Source organism: Lepisosteus platostomus, chromosome 21, assembly GCF_059453375.1.
Source record: "Lepisosteus platostomus isolate fLepPlt1 chromosome 21, fLepPlt1.hap1, whole genome shotgun sequence".
NCBI classification, from domain to species: Eukaryota; Metazoa; Chordata; class Actinopteri; order Semionotiformes; family Lepisosteidae; genus Lepisosteus; species Lepisosteus platostomus.
The window spans coordinates 13,614,125-13,636,009 of NC_142631.1; the positions used below are offsets into that span (position 1 = coordinate 13,614,125).

Genomic DNA, 21,885 nt, shown 5'->3' on the forward strand with positions numbered 1-21,885 from the left:
GAGCAGCTGACCTACTGTATTATATGTCATATGTCACTCAGGTGTTTACTATGGAAAAAAACTGGTACCATGGCCCGGGATAAGAAAACAACAATATTAAATAATAGTATTAGTCGAGAAGAGGTAGTTCTGTTACAAATACTAGAAGCATTTTAGATCAGTAAAAATCCTTAGGATATGTGACCAATTATACTAAAGTAAATAAGGAATGTTACCCTTGGCAAACTATCATTCAAGACAAAACTAATACTTATTCAATAGAAAATTGTTATGTTATTGTTATGTAGCACCCATCTACAAAAAGGTGATAAAGGTGAACTGAGCATGTCCTGTCACATATAAAACTAGGGAATATTTAGATATAACTGATAACTTGTATGGTAATAGGATTCAAGGAAATAGTCAGTAGGAGTTTAGAAAAAACTGTTTATTGTTTCAAGAAGGTGCTATGAGGTCTTTAAGCAAAACAACAGCAGTAATGGATAGGAACAGACCGTATGAATGCCATTCCTTGAATTCTATAGAAGAATTTTGATAAAGTGCCTGCAAAATATTAATTTCTTAAGTTGAGGACCATAGGCATCCAGGGTATTGCATTTGGGTTGATAATGGTTAATGGATAGAAATCAGAGAGCATATGTAAGGGGCAAACAATTGGAGACATGTAATGAATGGAGCACCACAGAGAGATTCTCATTCAAAATCATATCAGTCTAACATCGGTGAAGTTATACAGTAGCAGAGTAAACTATGCTGTGTTCACAAATGATAACAAAATAAGAGGAGTAACAAACACTGTGGAAGTAAAAAATAAAAACTATAAAAATAAACTATGCATATAAGATATGAAACACATAAATAAATAACCTTAAATTTGCAAAATGCTTCGGTTTAAAATCTTGTGGACAATTGGGATGACCACATGAAAACTATGGTCAGATGTTGCATATCTTGAATCAGTCCAAACAATCAATGAACAGATCCCTGGGCTTAAAGGAATGAATAACATTGCCAGTCTAAAAGAAGTGGAAATTTAATTCTTGAAGAGCAAAGACTTCAGGGCAGCCTAATTCAGGCAATCCTGTCATTCAAAAGCAGTGAAAAAATGCAACTTTATTTGTCCTTATACTTACACGGGTGCATACTATAGTGAAAAGTGTTGCTCATTAGTCTCTCAGGTGCAGTATATAAAGAGAACAGCAGACAAGACAATAGACAGAAATACAATAACAGTAACAGTGTAAACAACAGTATGGTGCCAGTGCAAAATTGTCAAAAACTGTGCAAATACGCAAACAGAGTAAAAGTATACAAACAGGACAAAAGCAGTACAAAGGTAATTTGGCGAACAGTGCAAAAATAATACGGCATTAATAAAAAGTAAGACTAGTACAGTTTTAAGTACAATTTCGGCTTACATTCAGTTGTCGTGTATGTGGTGGTGTAGGAGTACAGTTGTTGTGGGTACAGGAAGAAGTGAGGAGAGACCATAGTATGATGGGAGGGAGGGTTCCTTTTTTTCTTGTTCCTAGACTTCATGACTTTCCTAGACTTTACTCTTTGTTTGTGTTTCTAGTTGTCCGTCAGCTTTGCCCAAGCCACTTTAACAAGGAATGTTTCACTAATTTTTCAAGTTTTCTTATAGATCTTAAAACTTCATACTGTATCCCTCATATTTGTTCACCACACGTGTCCTGGTCAAAATATATATACGGTATATATTACTGTAATTTCTCAAAAAGATCATACATACAGTAGGATCAACATGTTCCTATTAATCATTAAAATTATAACTTTGTTATTACAGTAAGTGCTACATTATGCACATGACATAAAATACTCTTTCTTTTTCTTCTTAGCAAAACCTGCCTCACTCTTCAAAAGCCATTCTGTGGTTTGAGCACTGGTTAGCACTCAAGCCGCAGAGCTAAGGACCTTTTCGTGAGCCAGTTTTACAGTGAATACTGTAGCACTGTTTGTGAAGCACACCTGAAGCATAGCCAAATATGACATTCCCTAATAAAGGGCCAATAACAGGTTCCCCTGGGGTTGTTGTTGTTGTCCTGTGTTTTCCAGTGAATGTCTATGAAAGTATGTCATATTTTGTTGGTTGATAATAAATGGTGAAAACATCCATTAGGTTTAGTTAAATTGACCATGACATTCGACTTCAGGAAACTCATCTACCCATCCAGAATTGGACCACCCATGTACAGTGCCTCACTTATTGTCAGAACAGGCTTGATTGTTATAAAGGTTGAAGCATCAGAAAGATGACAGAATAGGTGTGATGGAAGGAGAGGGGTACTTCTGCAATAAAGGCTGGCTAAGCAGTGACATTGACAATAAAATGAAAAACATTAGAGGCTGGAACAACTGGTAGTTTCAGTTTTTGTTTTATAAGAAAGGTTTGCATAAGCTCTGGGGACATGATGCAGTTGATTTCAAGAAATAAATATTTGTTCTTTCTTAAGTTATTTTACCATAAGTATAACCTACTTTGAAATAGTTCTTTCTAGTTGTTCAACTGGAATGGGCACTGTTTCAGTGTGCTGGTTGAGCCCTGTAGTTCTGGTTCATGTCCTAAGTCAGATGTGATTGAGATTGCTGAGGTTGACATGCCATGATTTACCATCTTCACTTTGCCACACAGCTGTGGCTGTTGCATTCAGGGCTTAGGTGGGTTTGAAATGTTGTCAATAAGATCTGCCTCAGTTCTGTATCCTACTGCAGGTACTCTGGAGCTCATAAAACATGTGAAAAAAAATAGCTTTAACAAGGCACATTTCAGAGGAATATATATTGTACGTGGTCCTTTCCAAATTGAAAAACGCTTGGTATTTTGAAATTCAAGACAAAAGCATGAGTGAGCTGGGCAAAGCTTGTTCCCAGCCAATATTCAGTCAAGGTCCGTCAGTTGTCTTCCAAGCCCTGCATCACAGAGTAAAAGCCTGCATTCGTGAGAGAATTCAACAGTTTTGGAGATCCTTGGAGATCATTGTAACTGATCCACTGAATGAGCCATATTACATGAGCATTGCACAAAGGTTACAAGTCTGGCATTAAGAAACAGTCTAGTTTTCACCAAAGAGAATAATTTCTTCTCCTTCTTCAGACTGAATGAACAGCATGAACTCAAATACCCACCCTCTCTGTCTCCTCACTTGTTAAAAGAGACATCCAAGTGACATCAGGCTGTCTACAGTACTTAGACTCATTGCACTGCACAACTCCCACTTCTCAGTCGGTCCTCTCCATATACAGGTAAGTACAATCCACAGTCTGCATGTGTGAAGGCAGACAGCCCCATGGGAATGGATTTACAGTACTTTGATTTACCATTGGTAGCAGGCTTGACATCCAGGTAATGTTTGCGTGTGACATACACCAGCCTAGCATGTTCACACTTTGTTCTGCTTTCCGTAAGGCAATGTGGCCCTTGAAAGCATAGAAAACCTTTGCTGTTCAGTCAAAAGAATTGTTTTTCTTTTCACATGAATTGCTTAGTTATGGCTGTTGAAGCAGATTCGGTAGGATCCCTTGAAAAAACAACCTGATTCTGGATTACTAGCTACTAGCCACTGACTAAGCAAGACAAGAAAAAATCTTGACTGATTTGTAAATACTGTATTCCTACTGTATGTATACAGTATATTTATGTGTTTGTATGTGTATATACAGTATATCCTAGGTATGTCCTATGTAGATACTATATGTAAAGGAACATGTAATAGGTTTATTTCATGCTGAAAAGAGAAGAAAGAAAACAGAACGTTTCGGCTGTGGAGCCTTCTTCAGGTGTGAGAAAGACAGGGCAGTACGCATAGGTAATGTAGCTGGAGAACAAAAGCTGGGAGAGAGGAGGAACGAGAGGCAGGAGCAGGGGACAGAAAGAGTGGCCAATCAGGAGGTGTGAATTCAGGATAGGTGAAAAGAGGTGAAATTAAACTTACAGTGAATAGAGAGAATTTAGAGGAGAGAATTTAGTCTGTCGTTGAGAGAAGGGGAAAGGTGTAATCCTAGCTGCAGGATAATTTTAGTTTTTGTAGCCTTTCTGATGTATGGGTTAGGCAAACCATCTTTGAGAACACCGACAGAGAGATTAGTGTGATCATGGCCGTCAGAGGTGAAATGAGAAACAATGGGCGTGGAGAAATCTTAAATTTTCACAGCCCTAACATGTTCTCTTAAGCAGTCTCCAAGTCTCCTTCCTGTTTCTCCAATGTAGATGGCTTGGCATTTACTGCAAGAGATACAGTAAATAAGGTTGCTGGAGGTCATCTAAGTGATCTGGAATTGTCCTGAGGGGCCTTGAATGAGTGTGGTGTTAGATGTGTACTTGCAGGTGATACAGTGAGCTCTGTTGCAAGGGAAAGTGCCTGGTGTGGATGGTTGCTGAGGGTGGTCAAGGGAGCTGTAAACAAGAAGGTTATGCAGATTAGGTGGTCGGCGATATGAGATGATGGGGCGGTCAGAAAAGAGGACCCCAGTGGGCCCCAAGACTCCATGGCCAAAACATTGTGTTTTCTTTCTTCTCTTTTCAGCATGGAATAAACCTATTCCTTTGCATAAACTTGTTCCTTTGCAGCCTACGCGTGCTGACGCAGCTACCCACCTATACTGTATGAATATTCCTATATTCCTTTGTATTGTCGTATTTTTTGTGTTCAGTTAGTCTTTATGTCAGATAGAGTCAGTGATTACTTAACCTCACCACACATAATCAATTTCAGGGTCCCCGATTCCTGTTGAAAAAGATGTGTAAACTGGCATCATTTTTCTTTATCATGTTGAAGTAAAAATAAAAAGAATTAAAATAAGGTCACAAAACATAGCGTTGGGGTGGCCATATGACTTTTGGTTCACCTGGAGGAGATTTTAACATTTGAAATATATGAATGTGTAGTTTCAGCAGTCTAGCTTTGCTAATCTGACAATAATATTGAGCTGTATAATATTGTAATACCAGCTTTTCAGTATAACTGCACACTCAAAATAATGCTTTCTAACAAATTAGTAACAGCAGTCAGTTATTGTAAAATAGTGTCTTATTTTTGGCAGGAAATGTGAAATTAAGTCCTGTCTCAAAAAGTCATGATTAATACAGTCATGTGGTCTCTATAAATAAAGCGTAGAATACAACAAAAGCAATACCCATGATCAAAGCAAACAAATATACTATAATTCAATATTTTAAGAATAGAAAACGTATATCGTAGACCCTTCTAACATAATTATCATAATTTTTTAAAAAGAAGCAAATTCAATTTTCTCTTACCAACAGTACATACAGTAAATGCAGTATGTGAGTGCAGTGGGTCTGTGGCTAAGGATCTGCTCCTGTAGCTGAAAGGTTGCTGGTTCGTATCCCGTGGCCAGCAGAGGAATCCTACTCTGTTGGGCCCCTGAGCAAGGCTTTAACCCCAACTGCTCCAGGGGCGCCGTATATATGGCTGACCCTGCGCTCTGACCCTAAACTTCTCTCCTGCCTGTGTGTCTCATGGAGAGTAAGTTGGGGTATGTGAAAAGACAAATTCTTAATACAAGAAATTGTATATGGCCAATAAATTGAAAATAAAGTGATCATATACAGTATGATCCCAAACCCAGAAAGTGAGAGAGGCACCAGAGTCACTCTTATAAGAACTGATGTGGTGCAGTGCTCAACTTTGTCATAGGGAATAGATCATTTGAGCATTGGCAGTATCTACACCACACTAAAGCCACTTGAGCTACTGAGACTTCCTTATCTACATGTAATACTGTATGTTTGCTAAAGTATTACTTATTCACTTTCTTATAGATAATCAATCAAGGTCTTATCAAAGGCACTGCTCAAAGAATACATACGTCCCTAAAACATCTTTATGTTTTAGTATGTTGATGAGTCACAGAGAAACTTTTGCATCTTTGTCAATCCCGTAATTTTGAAAAGTGCTTTTATGTGGAACAGATGCATTAGTCTGGTATGTACTGAATATGCAAATTTCATTTTTTAACATAAGATTAAAAACTACATAAAGCAATCCATTTTGCTCTATATTAGACGCATTATGGGGTGTCAAGTAGATGGTCTGAACTGTCTCTTACAGTCAACTGTATTGTGAGTGCCAAACTGGGAGTTAGCAGTACCACCTCTTTGGTGAGCGCGTGAATGTTAGCTCCGATAGACATGACCTTTTACAAAACAACAGCTCGCAAAAATAGAAAATCAGGGAGCTCACTCAAAAAAGGGAAAATTGACCAACGTTTGAAGAAGAGAAAGCAAATCTGTCCATGCTATCACAGTTCTTGTTCTAGCAAAGTATAATCTAACTGGACATTTTGCCATAGGAACAATTGCTGCAAATAAATGCCACCACGTACGATGTAATTATATCTCTGTTTCCACCCAAGCCTTGCAAAATAGATTTTTTTTTGCTGCTATTAGACCTGCAAGCAAAAGATGACATGCTTGAAGACTGGTAATAACCTAGGCTTGACTTTTGACAGTTCATATATGGCCTCACCGCAGTCTGTGTCACCAGATTACAGATGGCTTTGAAAATAGCTGGTTACACTTGGAAAGGCAGCAGTTGTAAACACACAAACTCTTAATTGGTTTTATTGCCCTTTCATCCTGTTTATGTTCATCTCCATATGTTTCTCTGTGTGAGAGGGTGTGTTTTGTTTTTTCCTGTTTTTTTTTTAGATGTGCTGCTTATGAATATTTTGAGAATGAGGGATGGCACTTGCTACTGTCAGGCATGGAACCAGTAGACACCACAGCCTGCAGGCTGCCTTAGTATTGTTTTTGCTTCATGTCCAGTACCATGAAGATGCTACTGTAAATGATTGTTGCTTTCATTTGTGTTTAGAATATACAAGGTATCTTCTTTAGGTATTTGTATCAGAATATAGGAGATTAAAAAAATTAGATGAGGGGGTCATTCAGTCCTTCTTTCTTATTCTGTTTCCAACAAACAAATGATGAACAGTAAGAGCCTCCTAATTTCCTCAGAAACCTGTTTCTCATTTTTGTCCCATTTGATGTTGAGAAACATAAATGTATCACATTCATTTCAGAGAGGTAAGGTTCTAAAGACCGGTAAGAAACTCTACAACAGGCACTACATGAATGAATATATCTAATAATGAATTTCCTACACTTTTCCAGATAACCCCCCAAAACAAGATTGTTTTTTGTTTTTTTATCAACCTATCATCAGTCCAGCATTGGGTGAATGTAGCACAGAATTGTATACTGTATATACATATATACAGTATATGGATAGAGACCAATTCTTTAAAAAAAAAACTTTTACTTCTCTGTAGATTTGCTTTGTTTATTTGTCAAGCATCTTATTTTTTACTCAAGTTTCAGTATAAACCGATGTTAAAAAGAGACTGACTAATCATCCTTTTTAATTGAAAATATGCAGGAGGGCCATATGTAATATACGAATAGACAGCAGTGAATAACTGTAGCTCCTCAACCACAACCAGTCTTCCTCTAAATTGACTTATTGCTATCACCTGCACAATGCTGGGTATCTGAACTCAGGTGAAAAACACACAAACTACTGTATTTACATTCTTTGCAGTTCAACACACATTGTCCTTTTGTTAACCAATCATAGAAAAAATGCTTAAGACATTTAAATTCCTTAATTTTCCTGGCAATACTCCCTGTAGAGTTCTAATACTAATACTAACACAAGGCCAGCTGGAAAATAAGAATGTACATTTTTAAAAACATTACATATTGCACAGTTAGTCTTTATGCCACAACATTTTATACTAGTTTTATGGTATGAAATCATAAATATCTTTCCTGAAAGCCTAGAAACTTACAGAATTTCGGTTCTCCGTGTGTAGAGGTCTGTGATTCACAGACAAGTTTATCTTGTGCTTCTAACCTGAGTGATCGAAAACAAAATATAAATCACACACAAGAAAAGAAATTGAAATGAGCTACTTCAAAACATTAGATATTTCTTTTGTTAAACATTCTACATATTTTTAAATTATTGTCAGGAGAGGTCCCCGTTAACAAATGGTATTTTTTCCAGAGCAAGTTGTACCTGAAATTGGTTGGCCGTCCAAGTTGACAGCAACTTGTGCTCTTGTGTTACACTTCCATTTTTTTCCATCTCTTTGCCAGGAACGGTTCTCAGCTCCCCCGTGCTTGTGCTGTGGCCATAAATAATACCATAAATTCGGAGAGGGTTCGTCTTAAGGTAGATTCCATTTTCCGCATTTGAAAAGGTAGTCACCAAGATCTTGAGAAAATCCATTGGGAACCGTTTGGATGAAAGACAAAATATTAATTTACGATCCACCATTGGCAGGGCCAGCCTTGTTGCTGTAATTTATAACGCAGCCCTACCAGAGATGCTTTTTAAAAGGGAGCTTTCTGGCCAAGTGAAATGTGATCACTCAGCATTACTTCATGCAAACTGTGACCGCTCCACAGTTACATTGAGCATACTGGACGATACCCTTATTTAAGTGCAATCTTCATAAAATTTCTGTGCGTTATTAATGCACGTTATGTTTTCCTAACACATGAAATGTAGGTCCTCCTGCATGTTGTTATGTTGTAGTGCTAGGAACTGATGTTATTTTTACAGTTGCTATTCTTGTGTCAGGTGTAGTTGCTCATCTTGCCTGTTGGCTGCCATTTCTTTATTGACCCAGGAATCTCATTAAGCATTTTTTTGTGAAAAGGTGCTTCCTTTTGTGTTTTCAGCTGTAATTGAAATTGCTGTGTGCCATGGTCCTCTTTTCCTGACTGAGTCTGAATTGCTGTTTGAGTCCACTCATTTCCTTTCATTTGCTGTGGAGGATTTTAAATACTCAAATAAATACTCAAAGACTACAGAAGACTGTAATCTTCTCTGTTAGAGAATTAAAAAGATTTAGTTCTTTTAACCTGTCAGAGTAGGACATTCCTTTGAGGCTGGGAACATACCTGGCTGATCATCTTTGGATCTTCAGGTACTGGCGAGACTCACAACAGCTGGGCTTCAGTGGGTTGCCAGTTCTAAGTTACAGTGAAATAGCTGTCTGCAACCATATGCCAGGAAGCTTCATAAAGATGAATTAGACAGGCCACTGTGAACTAAGTGTTCCCTGGTCAGATAATCCCACCTCCAGGGGAACCCAGAGAATTGCGTGCCATCACTTAGGGATTCCAGGTCATCGGCTAGTGACATGACCCAGGCTTGAACGTGCAGTCACAGAGCTCAACTTGTGCTTGAGAAAGCACCTGTACTGACAGAGCCACGTAGAATTAGCCTATTTGTAATCCAATTTCATGTATGTCCTTGTTTGCCACACACCAGCTATTTGAGAATTCCTACACATTACTACAAAATAAATGTGTCTCTGCGAGTGCCCTCAGATATTGAATTTCAAGCCACATTTCACATAGTGATATGACAGACCAACCATGAAGACCAAGGAGCCTTTGCAATAAACAGGGATAAAGAGGAAGAGAGGCACATGCTGTTTCAGAAGAAGGTTACAAGAAAGTTACTGATAATCATTAAATAGTGTGTCTCATATTTCATGTCAGCTTTCCAAACTAAACAACTGAGTGATCATGAAACGGGTTATTGATGCCACTGAGAAACCAATTGTGACTTTGAAAGTTTTGCAGAATTCTAAGTGTGAAGTGGCTGTCTGTGTTCATACATCATGAATATTTCATTTCCCTACACAGTCTTGTCCGGGCAGGTTGAATGGCACAGAAAAAGCCATTGCTAATAAAAGCATGTTGGGAATCTCATATGCATTAATATAACATGCAGACACCGTATGTAGCAGAAAAGCTAAAGAAATGCTAAGTGTTACTTCTGGCGCGAAACAACTCAGGCGTCATCATGTGGGATGCCTTACAGCATCATTATCTGGGAAGCTCGTCAGCATTTAGGGGGCAATGGATGGATCAAAGTTCTTGGGAAAACAGTTGACTTGAGTCTGTAACCGGGTCAAAAAGTCACATGTCAAGAAATCTCAGCTGGACGATGACCTAAAGAAATGACTTTCAGAAGTCTGAAGCTACACTGACTTAGTTTTACAGGAAGAGAGTGAATGTTCTTGCTGGGCCAGTCAGTCCTCTCCTGACCTGAATTCATTTGAAAAGTTATGGCAAGGCTTGACAATTGCACTTGATTTACTATCTCCAGTTACCTTAACAGAACTCAAGAGTTTGTCAGGAGGAATGAACAAAATGACACCATTCTGCTATGCAAAACTGGTAGAGCCCAGAAATTGTAGCAGCAGGTTTAGTAATCAAAAACTTTAGATATCCTTTTTGCAAGGCTTTGCTTGCATTCAACCTCCTCAGCATATAACAATGTTTAGTCTGCTCATTACAGTTCAGATTCAAAAAGCTAATTTGAAAATTATATGTATATATTGTGTATACATACACATAGCTGGTAATTCATCAAAATGTGATATTACTGCCATGAGGTGAATAATTTTGAAGGGTGCTGTAGTTGGCCCCAGAAGTGTATTTAATCAAAGCTGAGCTGCAGTCTGTGCCCCTGCCAACCCTGTCATGCACCTTATATGTTAGTAAAAAACAACCTTGCTTTGGCACACAAAGACAAGCTGAGTCTGACTAATTTTAAATCACCATGCAAACAGTTGCAGAAAGACATACTGTGTACCAGTAATTACAGTAGTGCATGGTGTACATAGTCCAGATGTTTCTGTAGGAACTTTAGGCTTCAGTGAGACCCGTGCTCTGTGGTTTTCTTTTTTTAGTTTTATGGGGTGATATATCATCACATTGTACACTTGGAAATAAATGACCATTTGACACTGCTGCTACAATGCCGCTAGCATCGGTAGGGGATGTTCACCTCCTAGGACATACATCACAGTTAGATTCATCTTTTGTTGAGTGGCCATGCTTCAGGCAGCAATTTCTCTATATACACCTATAATAAGATTATTTCACATTCTGTCATCACCTGGGGAACAATCTACTTATCTATTTTTACACTAATTTATATAAAGTACATTCAAATATTTAGAAATTTACGTATGAAAGATACACTGTATAAACTATATTTGGAAGAGATATTTTAGAGCAACAGTGTTAAACATTTTCTTGTTTACCTTTCAAATTCTCATGTTTCAATTCTGCTTTCTGCTAGCTTCCGAATAGTACACACTCGCCAAGGTCTGTCTGCTTTCATGGACATTAAAGATCCTGTTCTCATTTCTTGGAAGACAGCATTGCCCCCACTGAAGTGAGGGATATGGGGAGATCCAAAACAAGGAATTAATTTAAGTTCAACATGTCTTTTGGAAACATGTCTTCACTAGGTGCTTTCTTTCAAGGGAGTAAAGTGTGTGTACCGTGTTTTCTCATTTATTTTGATAATCTGTTTTAAATCAGAAATCAAGAACAAACTTCCTAGTCAAGACAGCTGGGGCTTGCTCTGTGGGATTCTTGTGGGAATAGTCTGATGGCATCTTGGATCTGCTAGCAACTCAATATAATGGGTCAGATGGCCTCCTCCTGTTTGTAACATTTCTTGTGTTCAAACGGTTCAAATTCTAGTTTCATTCTTTCTAACCGTGATGTAAAGGAGACTATTATTGGCTGTTGTTAAAATATTTCCTACTGTCTCTGTCACCTCTTATTTTGTCTTTTATCTTGCCCCATGCTCAGATCCTAGTGTGCAACTGCATGTACTTACACTGAATGAAAGCCATGTACTGTACCACTCCAAACAAGACTGTATGTACAGTGAGATCATGGATGATTATTTGCTTCCCTGAAAGTTGTATTTAAAGCACTTTGAGAGGCCTGTTTAAAGCACCATGCCTGGCTCAGTCACTGGTGTGTTTGTGGCTGTTGTTTGTTTCACAATAGCTAGGTCTAGAGGAAGATGCTGCCATGAAAAGACAAATGTTAAGTGCCTTTTAAAATTTGAATGTCACATTTCTGTTCTGAGTGCATTTTTACTGGCACCCTGCCGCCCCTTCCTCCACCCCAACTTTCACTTTTCTCCCTAGTTCAGTCCTTCTATGTGATGGGGTTATGACAGGGCTTTTCTTCGGCCAGAGCTGTCATTCCCTCAGCCAGGTGAGTTAACGCCAAAGTATTCAATGGATTATCTCTTTATATTCATCGTCTCGTTTCATTGATATTATAATTTGACCAAACTATTGAGTTAACCGTGGGGGACTTTGACATCAAAGAAGTAACTGAAACATGGAACAGTGGGGTTGATGGGGACAAATATAAAATTAATTGGTTCTAACATTTTCAGAAAGACAAAACAGAAGAGCTGGTGTTGTGAGGCTCTATATCAAACGTAACCTGCAAGTTAGATAACTGAAGCACAAGGGTACAGGCACTTTAGATTCTATCTGGTTTAAATTGGAAAACAGAAATTCAAAGGGCTTACCAACAGATGTAAGCTGTGTACCACCGTTAGAGTTGGGCGGAAGTAGCTTACTGTTCGATGACATCAGGAAAGTGTGTAGTAATTGTGATTTTATATTTGCTAGGAGTAAACTCTCAACACATTAATTAAGGTATTGAGACAGGGAATATATAAGCTGATATTTGGTGGTTGAAATGCTTAATGATTGCAAAGGAACAAGTAATAGGTTTATTCCATGCTGAAAAGAGAAGAAAGAAAACACAACGTTTCAGCCGTGGAGCCTTCTTCAGGTGTGAGCCTCACAATGTTGCGTTTTCTTTCTTCTCTTTTCAGCATGGAATAAACCTATTACTTGTTCCTTTGGAGCCTACGCATACTGATGCAGCTACCCACCTGAACTACATGCTTAATGATTGATTTTTAACACAGTTTGCAACCCAACCAAGTACGCAGGATGCTCTAATTGAGTTTATAATTAATGGTAAAATATAGTTAGCATACCAATGAACATTTCACACATGTTTCCAATAGAATGCATCAATAACTTGCCCCATGTACAGTAAGATATCAAACTCCAGCGGTATTGGGTTCTATTGTTAGCATAACTGATACTGAAGTTCTAATGGGGCTAGGATGGTTAAAGACAAATAAATCACCAAGGTCTGGTAGTATTTCTCCAGTCACACATAAGGAAATGTTAACTTAAGGGATGTTATTCATAGCCCCTAAGCAAGAATATTTCACATCCCACTAAGAATGGGAGCAGGACCCACAATTTGGAAATCTGTAAATGTAACACCAGTCTACATAAAGGGGGTCAGAACTGAACATACAGACCAATTAGTTTCACATCTATTACTGGTGAAGTTAGATAACTGGTGGTTACAGCTAAATTAGAAGAATAATGGTGAAAAGAAAGGGAAGGTCTTGTCAAAACAACATGCTATAATTCTTCGAGCAAGCAACAAGGACAGTAGACAAAATTAAGCCTATGAAATGATATATTTAGGTTTCCAGGAAATGTTTGTGATGCTCCCTTATAAAAGGCTGATTCTCAAAATTAAAGCCTTAAGAACAGTATGTACAGTACATGGATTGATAACTGGTTAACAGACAGGAAATATGTACCCTAGGGGGTCCTCTAACTGGAAAGAAGTGGTATGCCACAGTGATCCATTTTAAGCCCATTGCTCTTCCTGTTCTATATTAATAATGTAGACTGTGGTATAGTTAGCAAAATGGTCAAACTTGCTAAGAATATTAAAACTGGGGAACTGATAGACACAAAAACAGCAGCAATGGAGTTACAAAAAGATTTCAAAATAATAGGTTGGGCTGACACTTGGCAAATGAAATTCAAACACCGATAAGTGCAAAGTGATCCACACTGTCAGTATAAATATATACTATGCTTATTTCAATGGATGCTTTTGAGATTCAGGGTAGTTGTTTACAGCGTGTAGATTTTTCTATTCTTTTCTCCATCAATAAAAAGTCAGCAGAATTCTTGGGTCCGCAGCAAAAAATCCATCTATTTTCTAACAGCTTCTTCCAATTCAGTGTCGCAGGGGAGCTGGAGCTGGCAAACAGCGGGCACAGGGCAGGGTACACCCTGGACAGGACACCAGTCCATCACAGGCAGACCCACAGACAAAAACACACTCTCACCCAGGACAGTTTTAATATAGTTCGGCCATAGAACTATTCCCTTCTATTCTGTATCCTCTGTTTTCTAGTTAATAACTAATTCGTAACCAATTCTCAATCGATATTCTTACAATTCTCCGAATGCCTACCACTTGCAATTTGAAAATTATTGATTTCTGAGGAACTTTATCAAAATACTTCTGAAAATCTAAATATACAGTACGGTCTCACATGCCCTGTGTGTATCCATTACTGTTTTTGCTTGACAAGTTTGTTAACAAGACATATCTTTTCTCCATGCTCTTTTTCTCCATGCTGACTATTTCCTATGATATTATTTTCATATAGGGGATCCTGTAGTTTAATTCTTACAATTGTTTCCATAACATTACTGTGCAATAGAAGTCAGACTAATTGGTCTATAGTTACTTGATTCAGGTTTCTCAGATGGTTTTTACATAGATACATCATTGGCAATGCCCCCAGTCCCTGAGCATTTCCCCTATCTTGAGTGACTACTGGAAGAATTACATCAATGGCTTCTGAACTCAGGGTTCCTTTAACAAATGGTTAAGCAGTTTAAGATTCACTTAGCACCTTATCTACCAAACTAGCAAAACGTGCAAAATAGAAAATGTGCCCCTCAACTAATCTGCAGACCTTTCTTATTTTCTTAATTTAATAAAGTGTTCAATAATTTAACAGTTTTGTTTCCACTCAGACGTTTAGTGGTATTAAATATAATACTGAAAATACGTCTTCTTTAGAAGTGTAAATTTATTATGCATGCAACTAGGACCTTCATATGCATCCTGACTCATAGGGTCAGACGTCATCTCCATTTGTGTAGCATTAGGCTAAATGGAAGTACTGTACATGGATCTCCTGAATGGGACACTAGCCCTCTGCAGATTAATCCTTTAGCAATGCTGGCACACAGATAGATGGATTGGAGCAGTTGGAGAAAAGAGCAATGTCCATATTGGGGGCTTAAACCCACAATGCTCTGAAAAATCTTTTTTTACATCTACTTACTAAAGCTTACTGTCCATTGCTGTTCGATGCCTCCATACCCTCTTAACGTTGGGATCATCTATCCACTTTCTGTCGTCAGTACTAAGGGACTAGTATAAAATATAGTCAGTTACTAAAAGCATCACACCAATGTTTTGTTTTTTTAAATGGGGGGTTGTGTGGAGTAAGTAAAAATGAAAGCTTAAACAAGATCATTTCTCTTTGCGTGTCATACTTGAAAGTCAAGGCAGATGAATTCTGTGGTACCTCTTAATGTCTTTAATATTGATGTGTTTTGAAATGTGGAGTAATGAAAAGGATTAATGATTCATAAGAAAAAAAACATTTGCAAACAATGTAGCTTTGTTACTCGTAATAGTAGTACTTTAATGCTGAAATGTAGTAAGATCTTTAGGCTTGAGTAGTAGCCAGTACACAGTCTGACTTTTTGTGTTATGGCTCGCACACCTGTATGGAAATGAATTTTCATGACATTAATCCATTTACCTGTCTGTGGATAGCAGTAACTTTGCTGTGTGGTGTGTGCACAGTATGTCTTTGGGTGTAGTTCGCATCCCAAATTTTGAGATGATAGTTTCCCATATTAGAGTACTTTATTTTAGTCATCCTAGCATAATGTGGTCCAGGTGGAGCATGATCCATGTACTGTATTGCTTTATTCATTAGAATAAATAAAAAATATGAATTGAAAGAAAAATCCAGTGTTCTGTTCTACATGGTTTAAAACTATTTGTGGGGGAAAAAAAATGTTTCCTGTATTCAATAATAGTCAATTTATTATAATTTGTAAACGAATGCTTCCTGAAATGAACAAGCATTCTATACATGTACAAATAATCGGATTGGGGATTATTTACAAAAAATTACAATTTCGTGTGTTCATGTAGCTCTGCATTTAACTGTCTGGAATAGCTAATTTTGTAAACTGCTGGTGTGTTGGTAAGCACCAGTGCCTTTCAGCTCTATGGGTACAGTATGGGTTTTATTCTAGACTGGGCATTCTGTGAAGACTGAATGTAATCTTGCTTTCTCAAATGTCGCAAAGATAGATGTTTGAATGCTACTCTAGATCTCCTATTTGTAATAAAGAAATGAGCTAAACATGTCACTCATTAGATGACAGGGCATTATTAACAGTAACAAAACTGTTACTATTACTATTACTATTACTATTACTATTACTATTACTATTACTACTAAGACAAAGAAAAAATAAATACATTTTTTAAACACTGATTTTGACCACCAGAACATTTTCTTTCTTGTATTTTTCATCTAAATTTTTTGTTTTTTATTAGTGTTCATAAACAGTGACAGTGACATTGGCTATAAACAGGCAGTTTCCACCAGGAGCCATTAAGGTTTTTATATAGCTTTCTCTCCTCTAATCTGAATGTTCTTTAGACATTAATCCTTAACATTTGAAAAGCATGACTGCTCATACTTGCCAAACTATACAAAATTCTGTCATGCTGTCTTGAGGTTGAGTTGTGACTTTTATCTTGGGCATGACCCAGATCACATTGAAAACTAAACACATGGGGGGAAAATATTCACAACTGACTCATTTCTTTTTCAATTTCCATTTTGCTAAAATGGCTTTATATTAGTCAAAATGCCTTAACAAGCCAGTAATTTAGAAAAAATCTTCAACGCTTAAAACTGGAGTTTCATATCACAAAAAGAACTTTATGAAAGTATGCCAGAAAAAGATAATTATGATATACTGTATGCTACTGTATTTACAGTACCAAATTTTGAATAGGTGGTTTCATTTTTTTTTATAAAACCAAAGGACATTTAGCTAAAATATACTGGAGCACAAGATTATTTCATCATGTATCGCTATATCCTATAAAGTTAGGCACTGATCACTGTAACCTTATAATATTAATAATGTTATTGGTTATTTTAGTTTCCTTCATCATCAAGAGGTGTTCCACCCCAGTACTAGTGTGCTTGGAACTGATGGACTGTTTTGATGCACTTTTATATCTCATTGAGATATCTGTTGAGAGAAGCAGTTCCAAAATCAAATCTTCAAATTGGATTGGGGGGGCAGCATATCTCATTAACAGATACTGTATATCAACAGAATGATTTATCACGCCAGACAGTTTTCTCCACTTAGAGTCCTCATTAATGAACATAAACCTTTCAGGTATCTGACTCTTCAGGGACTCAGATTTAATTTAAACAAAGGAGATGTGATTGATGTCCCTTGTTAACTCCTCTTAGCAAGGTTTGTCATTCTTCTTTATATGTGGTTGCTCTCTCTTAGAAGGACAAATGACTGTTTTCTTCTGCCACCTGTCTAGAGTGTGGGTTTCCCTGTGGAGGAATAATTACTTTATGACAAAGTCTTATTTCGTTCCAAATATAGAGTGGATTAGGGCTTGCCATGGTGAGTAATTAAGAGTGTGAAGTTTTAATGTACGTTTTGTACTCTGGAACCTGTTCCAAATACACAGGGTAATTTGTAAATGTTAATCTTTTTTGTATTGTGTTATTCTAAACTTTGTTTAATATGTACATGCATTTCAAAATCTCATCTATGTAGCTAATCTGTTCAATGGTAATTGAAGAAGCCACATAACTTTATTCGTTTTTTTCTGACCTAGAGGGTGGTTTATTATTTAACTTTTGGAGCCTGCTTGTACATAAGATGGTGTCAAGATTGACTAATATTTAAACTTTATAAAGTTGAAGATGATCCTACAGGATGGATCTTGGCCCATTAAACACCTGGCACAAACAAAAAAATCCACAGGATTAGGAAGGTTCCAGGTCTTCATGGTGTGGTGAGTTCTTCATACAATCAAAACAAAAACCCAGGTTTTATGGAACTACCTGTTCAGACAGTACGCTGTTTAACCCCTAGGACAGCTATGACATTTTAGAAGCACAAAAACATACAGTACATAGAAAAGTACAAACAATTCCAAGATTCATAGCAAACACCAATAAAGATCTTTTAACTGTTTGCAAACACTAGCCATTGGTTACTGACACCTCCTACAGTATAACAGACCTTTCTGTCCGCTACATTGGTGCATACAAGTTGTTAACTCACCACCACTTTAACACACACAACAGCAATCTGCAGCAATATATACATTTACATATACTGTGCATTATATTGATATATAAAGGTAGAATCTTAATTGAGAGATACAGTGCACTTATGAAGCTAATTCTTTAAACAGCTAGACCTTGAAGACTACGCAGAATGGAATTTGTCACACATACTAATGGGACAATTGGGAATATATTCCTGTGAACAAAAACCAAGCATTAGAGGTTGCAAACATCACTGGTATTCAGCAGATTTTATATCCTAAAAAGACACTGCCGACCCTCTGTGAGTTACCAGTGTTTTTCACTGTACTGTACTGTACCATTATTGTTCTTGGCAACATGTTCCACTTGTTCCATTTCCAATGTGAGGCAGATTTAATTTCTCCAAGGTGCACAGCTTTTCACATTAGAGCTGCTTGAGTAGTTCGTCTAATTTATAAGCACCCTGTAAAGAATTGGTTATCTTTCATCATTGTGTATTCAATAGAAAACACTGATTGAAAATACAGTATTTCTTGAAGCTTTTCTCATTTCATTTGTATGTTTGTGTGGGGTTTTTTCCCAATGGAAATCACGTATCATCTTGGAAAATCCTCTTACTTGTGCTCATCCCGTTGTGAAATAAAGCTCCTAAGCTCCAGTGTGTTCAGGTAGAGGCACTTAGACATGCAATATATAAACTGCGGCTCCCGTTCTGTTCATAACTATACAGTATCTGCAAAGGAAAAGGTGTGAGTTAAAACCCTTGCCTGCCCAGTACAGAAAATGAGTTGGATCTTGTTCCACACCAAGAGCAGACGACCCTCTCTTCCTAGCTTGGCCACATCTCAATTCACGAGGGTCTTAATCAAAAAGGCACAGAGGGGGAGCTCATATCATATACGTTTATTACTGTAACTCTGACATGGGAAAGCTTTTCTGCACAATTTTGTCTGAATTTCATAGGCCTCTGTGGGGCTGTAAACTTTTTAATGCCTATTTTTCTCACTCCAGTGTTGGAGTTTATCGAAATGGCACTTGTTTTTACATTAAAAGAGGTGTGGAACGCTTGTATTCCATCACAGTTTTGAGACGGAAAGTCAACACTAAAATAACGTGCACAGAGAATTCATAATGATTCCCAGGCTGACGTCTTTGAGCTGAAGCCTGAATGCATGGCGTTTTTAAGAGTGTTATTTACCATACTGTAGCACACAGCTCCCACAGTATTTTTAGATTGCAGTAAATTTGTTACTAAATGCACCTGAACTTGAAATCATAGAAAATATTCTTTATTAACTTCCGATACGCATTTAATACTATTCATCCTCACTTCCTGATAGGAGTGTAAAGTCGAACATTATTAAACATGTAGAGGCTTTTGCAGACTGCAATAAGGCACCATGAATTTAATTCAATCAGCAGTTTCTCATACTTTCAGCAGAGTTCCACAAGGCTGTGTTATTTCAGTGAGATTCCACGCCGCTTTGTTAGTTCATGTATTATTTTTTTAAACAAAAGACTGCAGGACAGAAATGTTTTATTTTTAAACGTGAAGGCCAGATAGCTTTGCATAGCATTTTGTATCGATTTGGAAATTAGTCATACAAAAATGTAATTTATAAATGCAAGGAATGGCGTGAAGGGGACATTTTGGTTTGAAACACAAAGAGAAATAAGGGAATATTAATGTAAGCGATCGCATGCTCTTAACACAGTCTAACCTGGGATGGTGTATAATGAGACTGAATGAAAGCAAAGAAAAGTTCACTTCATTCCCCCAGCTGATAGAATAAAATATCCATTAATTTCTCGAGAAAAAAGTGATAACACAAACCCAGGAAAGTTGTTTTTATTGAAAAACAATAGGGTTTGTTGAGGCATTGTAACAGTTTCCAAAAGTAACCCTCATAGTTATAGCTTCTCATATTTTCTTTTCATATTTTTTAAGGAATTGGCCCCCGAACAAGAAAAAAAAAGAAAAACTTCTATGACATTGCTTTGATTAAAAGTACAATAAACTAAACAGTTTGACAGTGAGAGCCAGTAATGTCCCAAACAGCTTTTATTCCATACCATTTTTTTTTCAGGATTGCAGTCAATGAGCTTTTTTGTTATTCTTTTCTGGGGGGAGTAAGGGGGGCCCCGAGGGACAGTTCAAGTAATTATAGTGGGAAACATTACTGGGAAACATCAGTATACAGTATTTGCTCATATGTGTGTGATGAAATGAACATTACGTTTCCAAAACCAGTAATAACTGTAGAGGAAATGCAGCAAGGAGGAGCTTTTTTAAGGCTTTGGTGATCAGATTTAGAGTATTTTTATGATATTTTGCTCTTTTCTTTTCCAGAAAAGCCCACCTGATTCTCAGGAGAGTGGACAGAATCAGCAGATACTGTACCGCTCTGCTCCACAGTGCCTACATCCAGAGCCGGACAGACACAGTGCCCTATATCTTCTGTCGGAGCGAGGAGATTCGGCCGATTAATATGGTCTGGCACAGCTCTTTACAGGATACAAAAGTTACCTGCATAGAAAAACTGATGTCAATACCTCGGAACACATATGGAGACTTTAAACTGCGATGAGAGAAGCCGCCTTTGCTGTACAGACAGGTCTTCATTTATGCGGGACTGTTTTCTACCAAAAAAAAAAGTGAGAAAAAAAGAAGATTTACAAATGAAAGGCAGAATTGTCAAAAAAAAACAACTTTGGAAGACTAAAGACTTTCTAATGGAGAACTGGAATATTAACTTTAATTATTTTTTAACTTATTGGCCTATAAGTAAAGAGCTACAGGTGTGAGTTCAGAGCATGTAAATGATTTCCTAAAATGGGTGTGAGGCAGTGGGATGTGGGTGCTGAAATTAAGACTTTTGTGTGTAATGACATCATAACGGTGCTTCTCCTTTATGTCCATAAAGAACAAAAAAATAATGACTAACTGAGAAGAAGCTGATGAAGTTTAACCTGGGGAAATCAGTTACAGCACTCTTTCTTTTGAAATATTCACACTTGAACCTAGAGCAGCAGAGAGGACACTTATGTCCAAAGTAATGTACAGAATGTTTCTGCTGGTATATGAAGTGGTCAATGTGTTATTTGGTGGTGGTTCATCTCTTGTAAGTTTAACATCTGGATACCCAGCAGTCCAAGAGGTTAAGTAAAGACCATGGTTTCTGTTTCCTTTTGTCTCATGTTTGTTTTTGTAACACATTATAAACTGGGCAAAATATTAGGAACAATATAGGATAATTCATAAACTCTGTAAGTGGCTTGATGAATCTGAAAGGCTCCCATCACCCTCCCTGGCCAAAGCAATAGAAAGATAATAATTCTGCTAAATATCATATGAACCACAGCAATTTGCAGTCCAATCCCAGACCATTGCCCTTCTTACAGCTCCATCTGAAGGTGAACCTGTTTGGAGAATAGATCGGGTGTACACAAAAATCAAAAGGAGTGGTTCAAGCTGTTCCTGCTTTTTCTGTGAAGGGCTCACACACTGTGTGCTGGGAATACCTAATCTTTTGATGAGTGAAGGTACAGTATGGATGAAAGCAGGGGTCCTGTAGCTAGATAGCCACAATCCAGAAGAGCTTATAGGTGACTCATACAGTAAATCCTAACTTTCTGAAGAGATTGAAGTCAAAAAAGGTAAGTTGTTTTTCTTGGATGCTTCAGAGTTACCATGTCAGATGATTTCTGAATTATTGAATTCAGTTTGGGTGGAACTCTGGTGCCGTGA

The 21,885-nt window shown here is 37.5% G+C and overlaps 1 protein-coding gene across 2 annotated transcripts in view; it reads left to right on the forward strand.

The window, feature by feature from the left end:
- The window catches only part of astn2 (astrotactin 2), a 649,131-nt gene extending 627,808 nt beyond the window's left edge, over nucleotides 1-21,323 (forward strand). For both annotated transcript variants that reach the window (XM_088614565.1, XM_088614566.1), the window contains one exon: nucleotides 20,488-21,323. In XM_088614565.1, the coding sequence (XP_088470691.1) occupies nucleotides 20,488-20,725 (238 nt within the window). In that variant the 3' untranslated portion in view covers nucleotides 20,726-21,323. The remainder of the gene's footprint in view (nucleotides 1-20,487) is intronic.
- The last annotated feature ends 562 nt before the right edge of the window (nucleotides 21,324-21,885 follow it).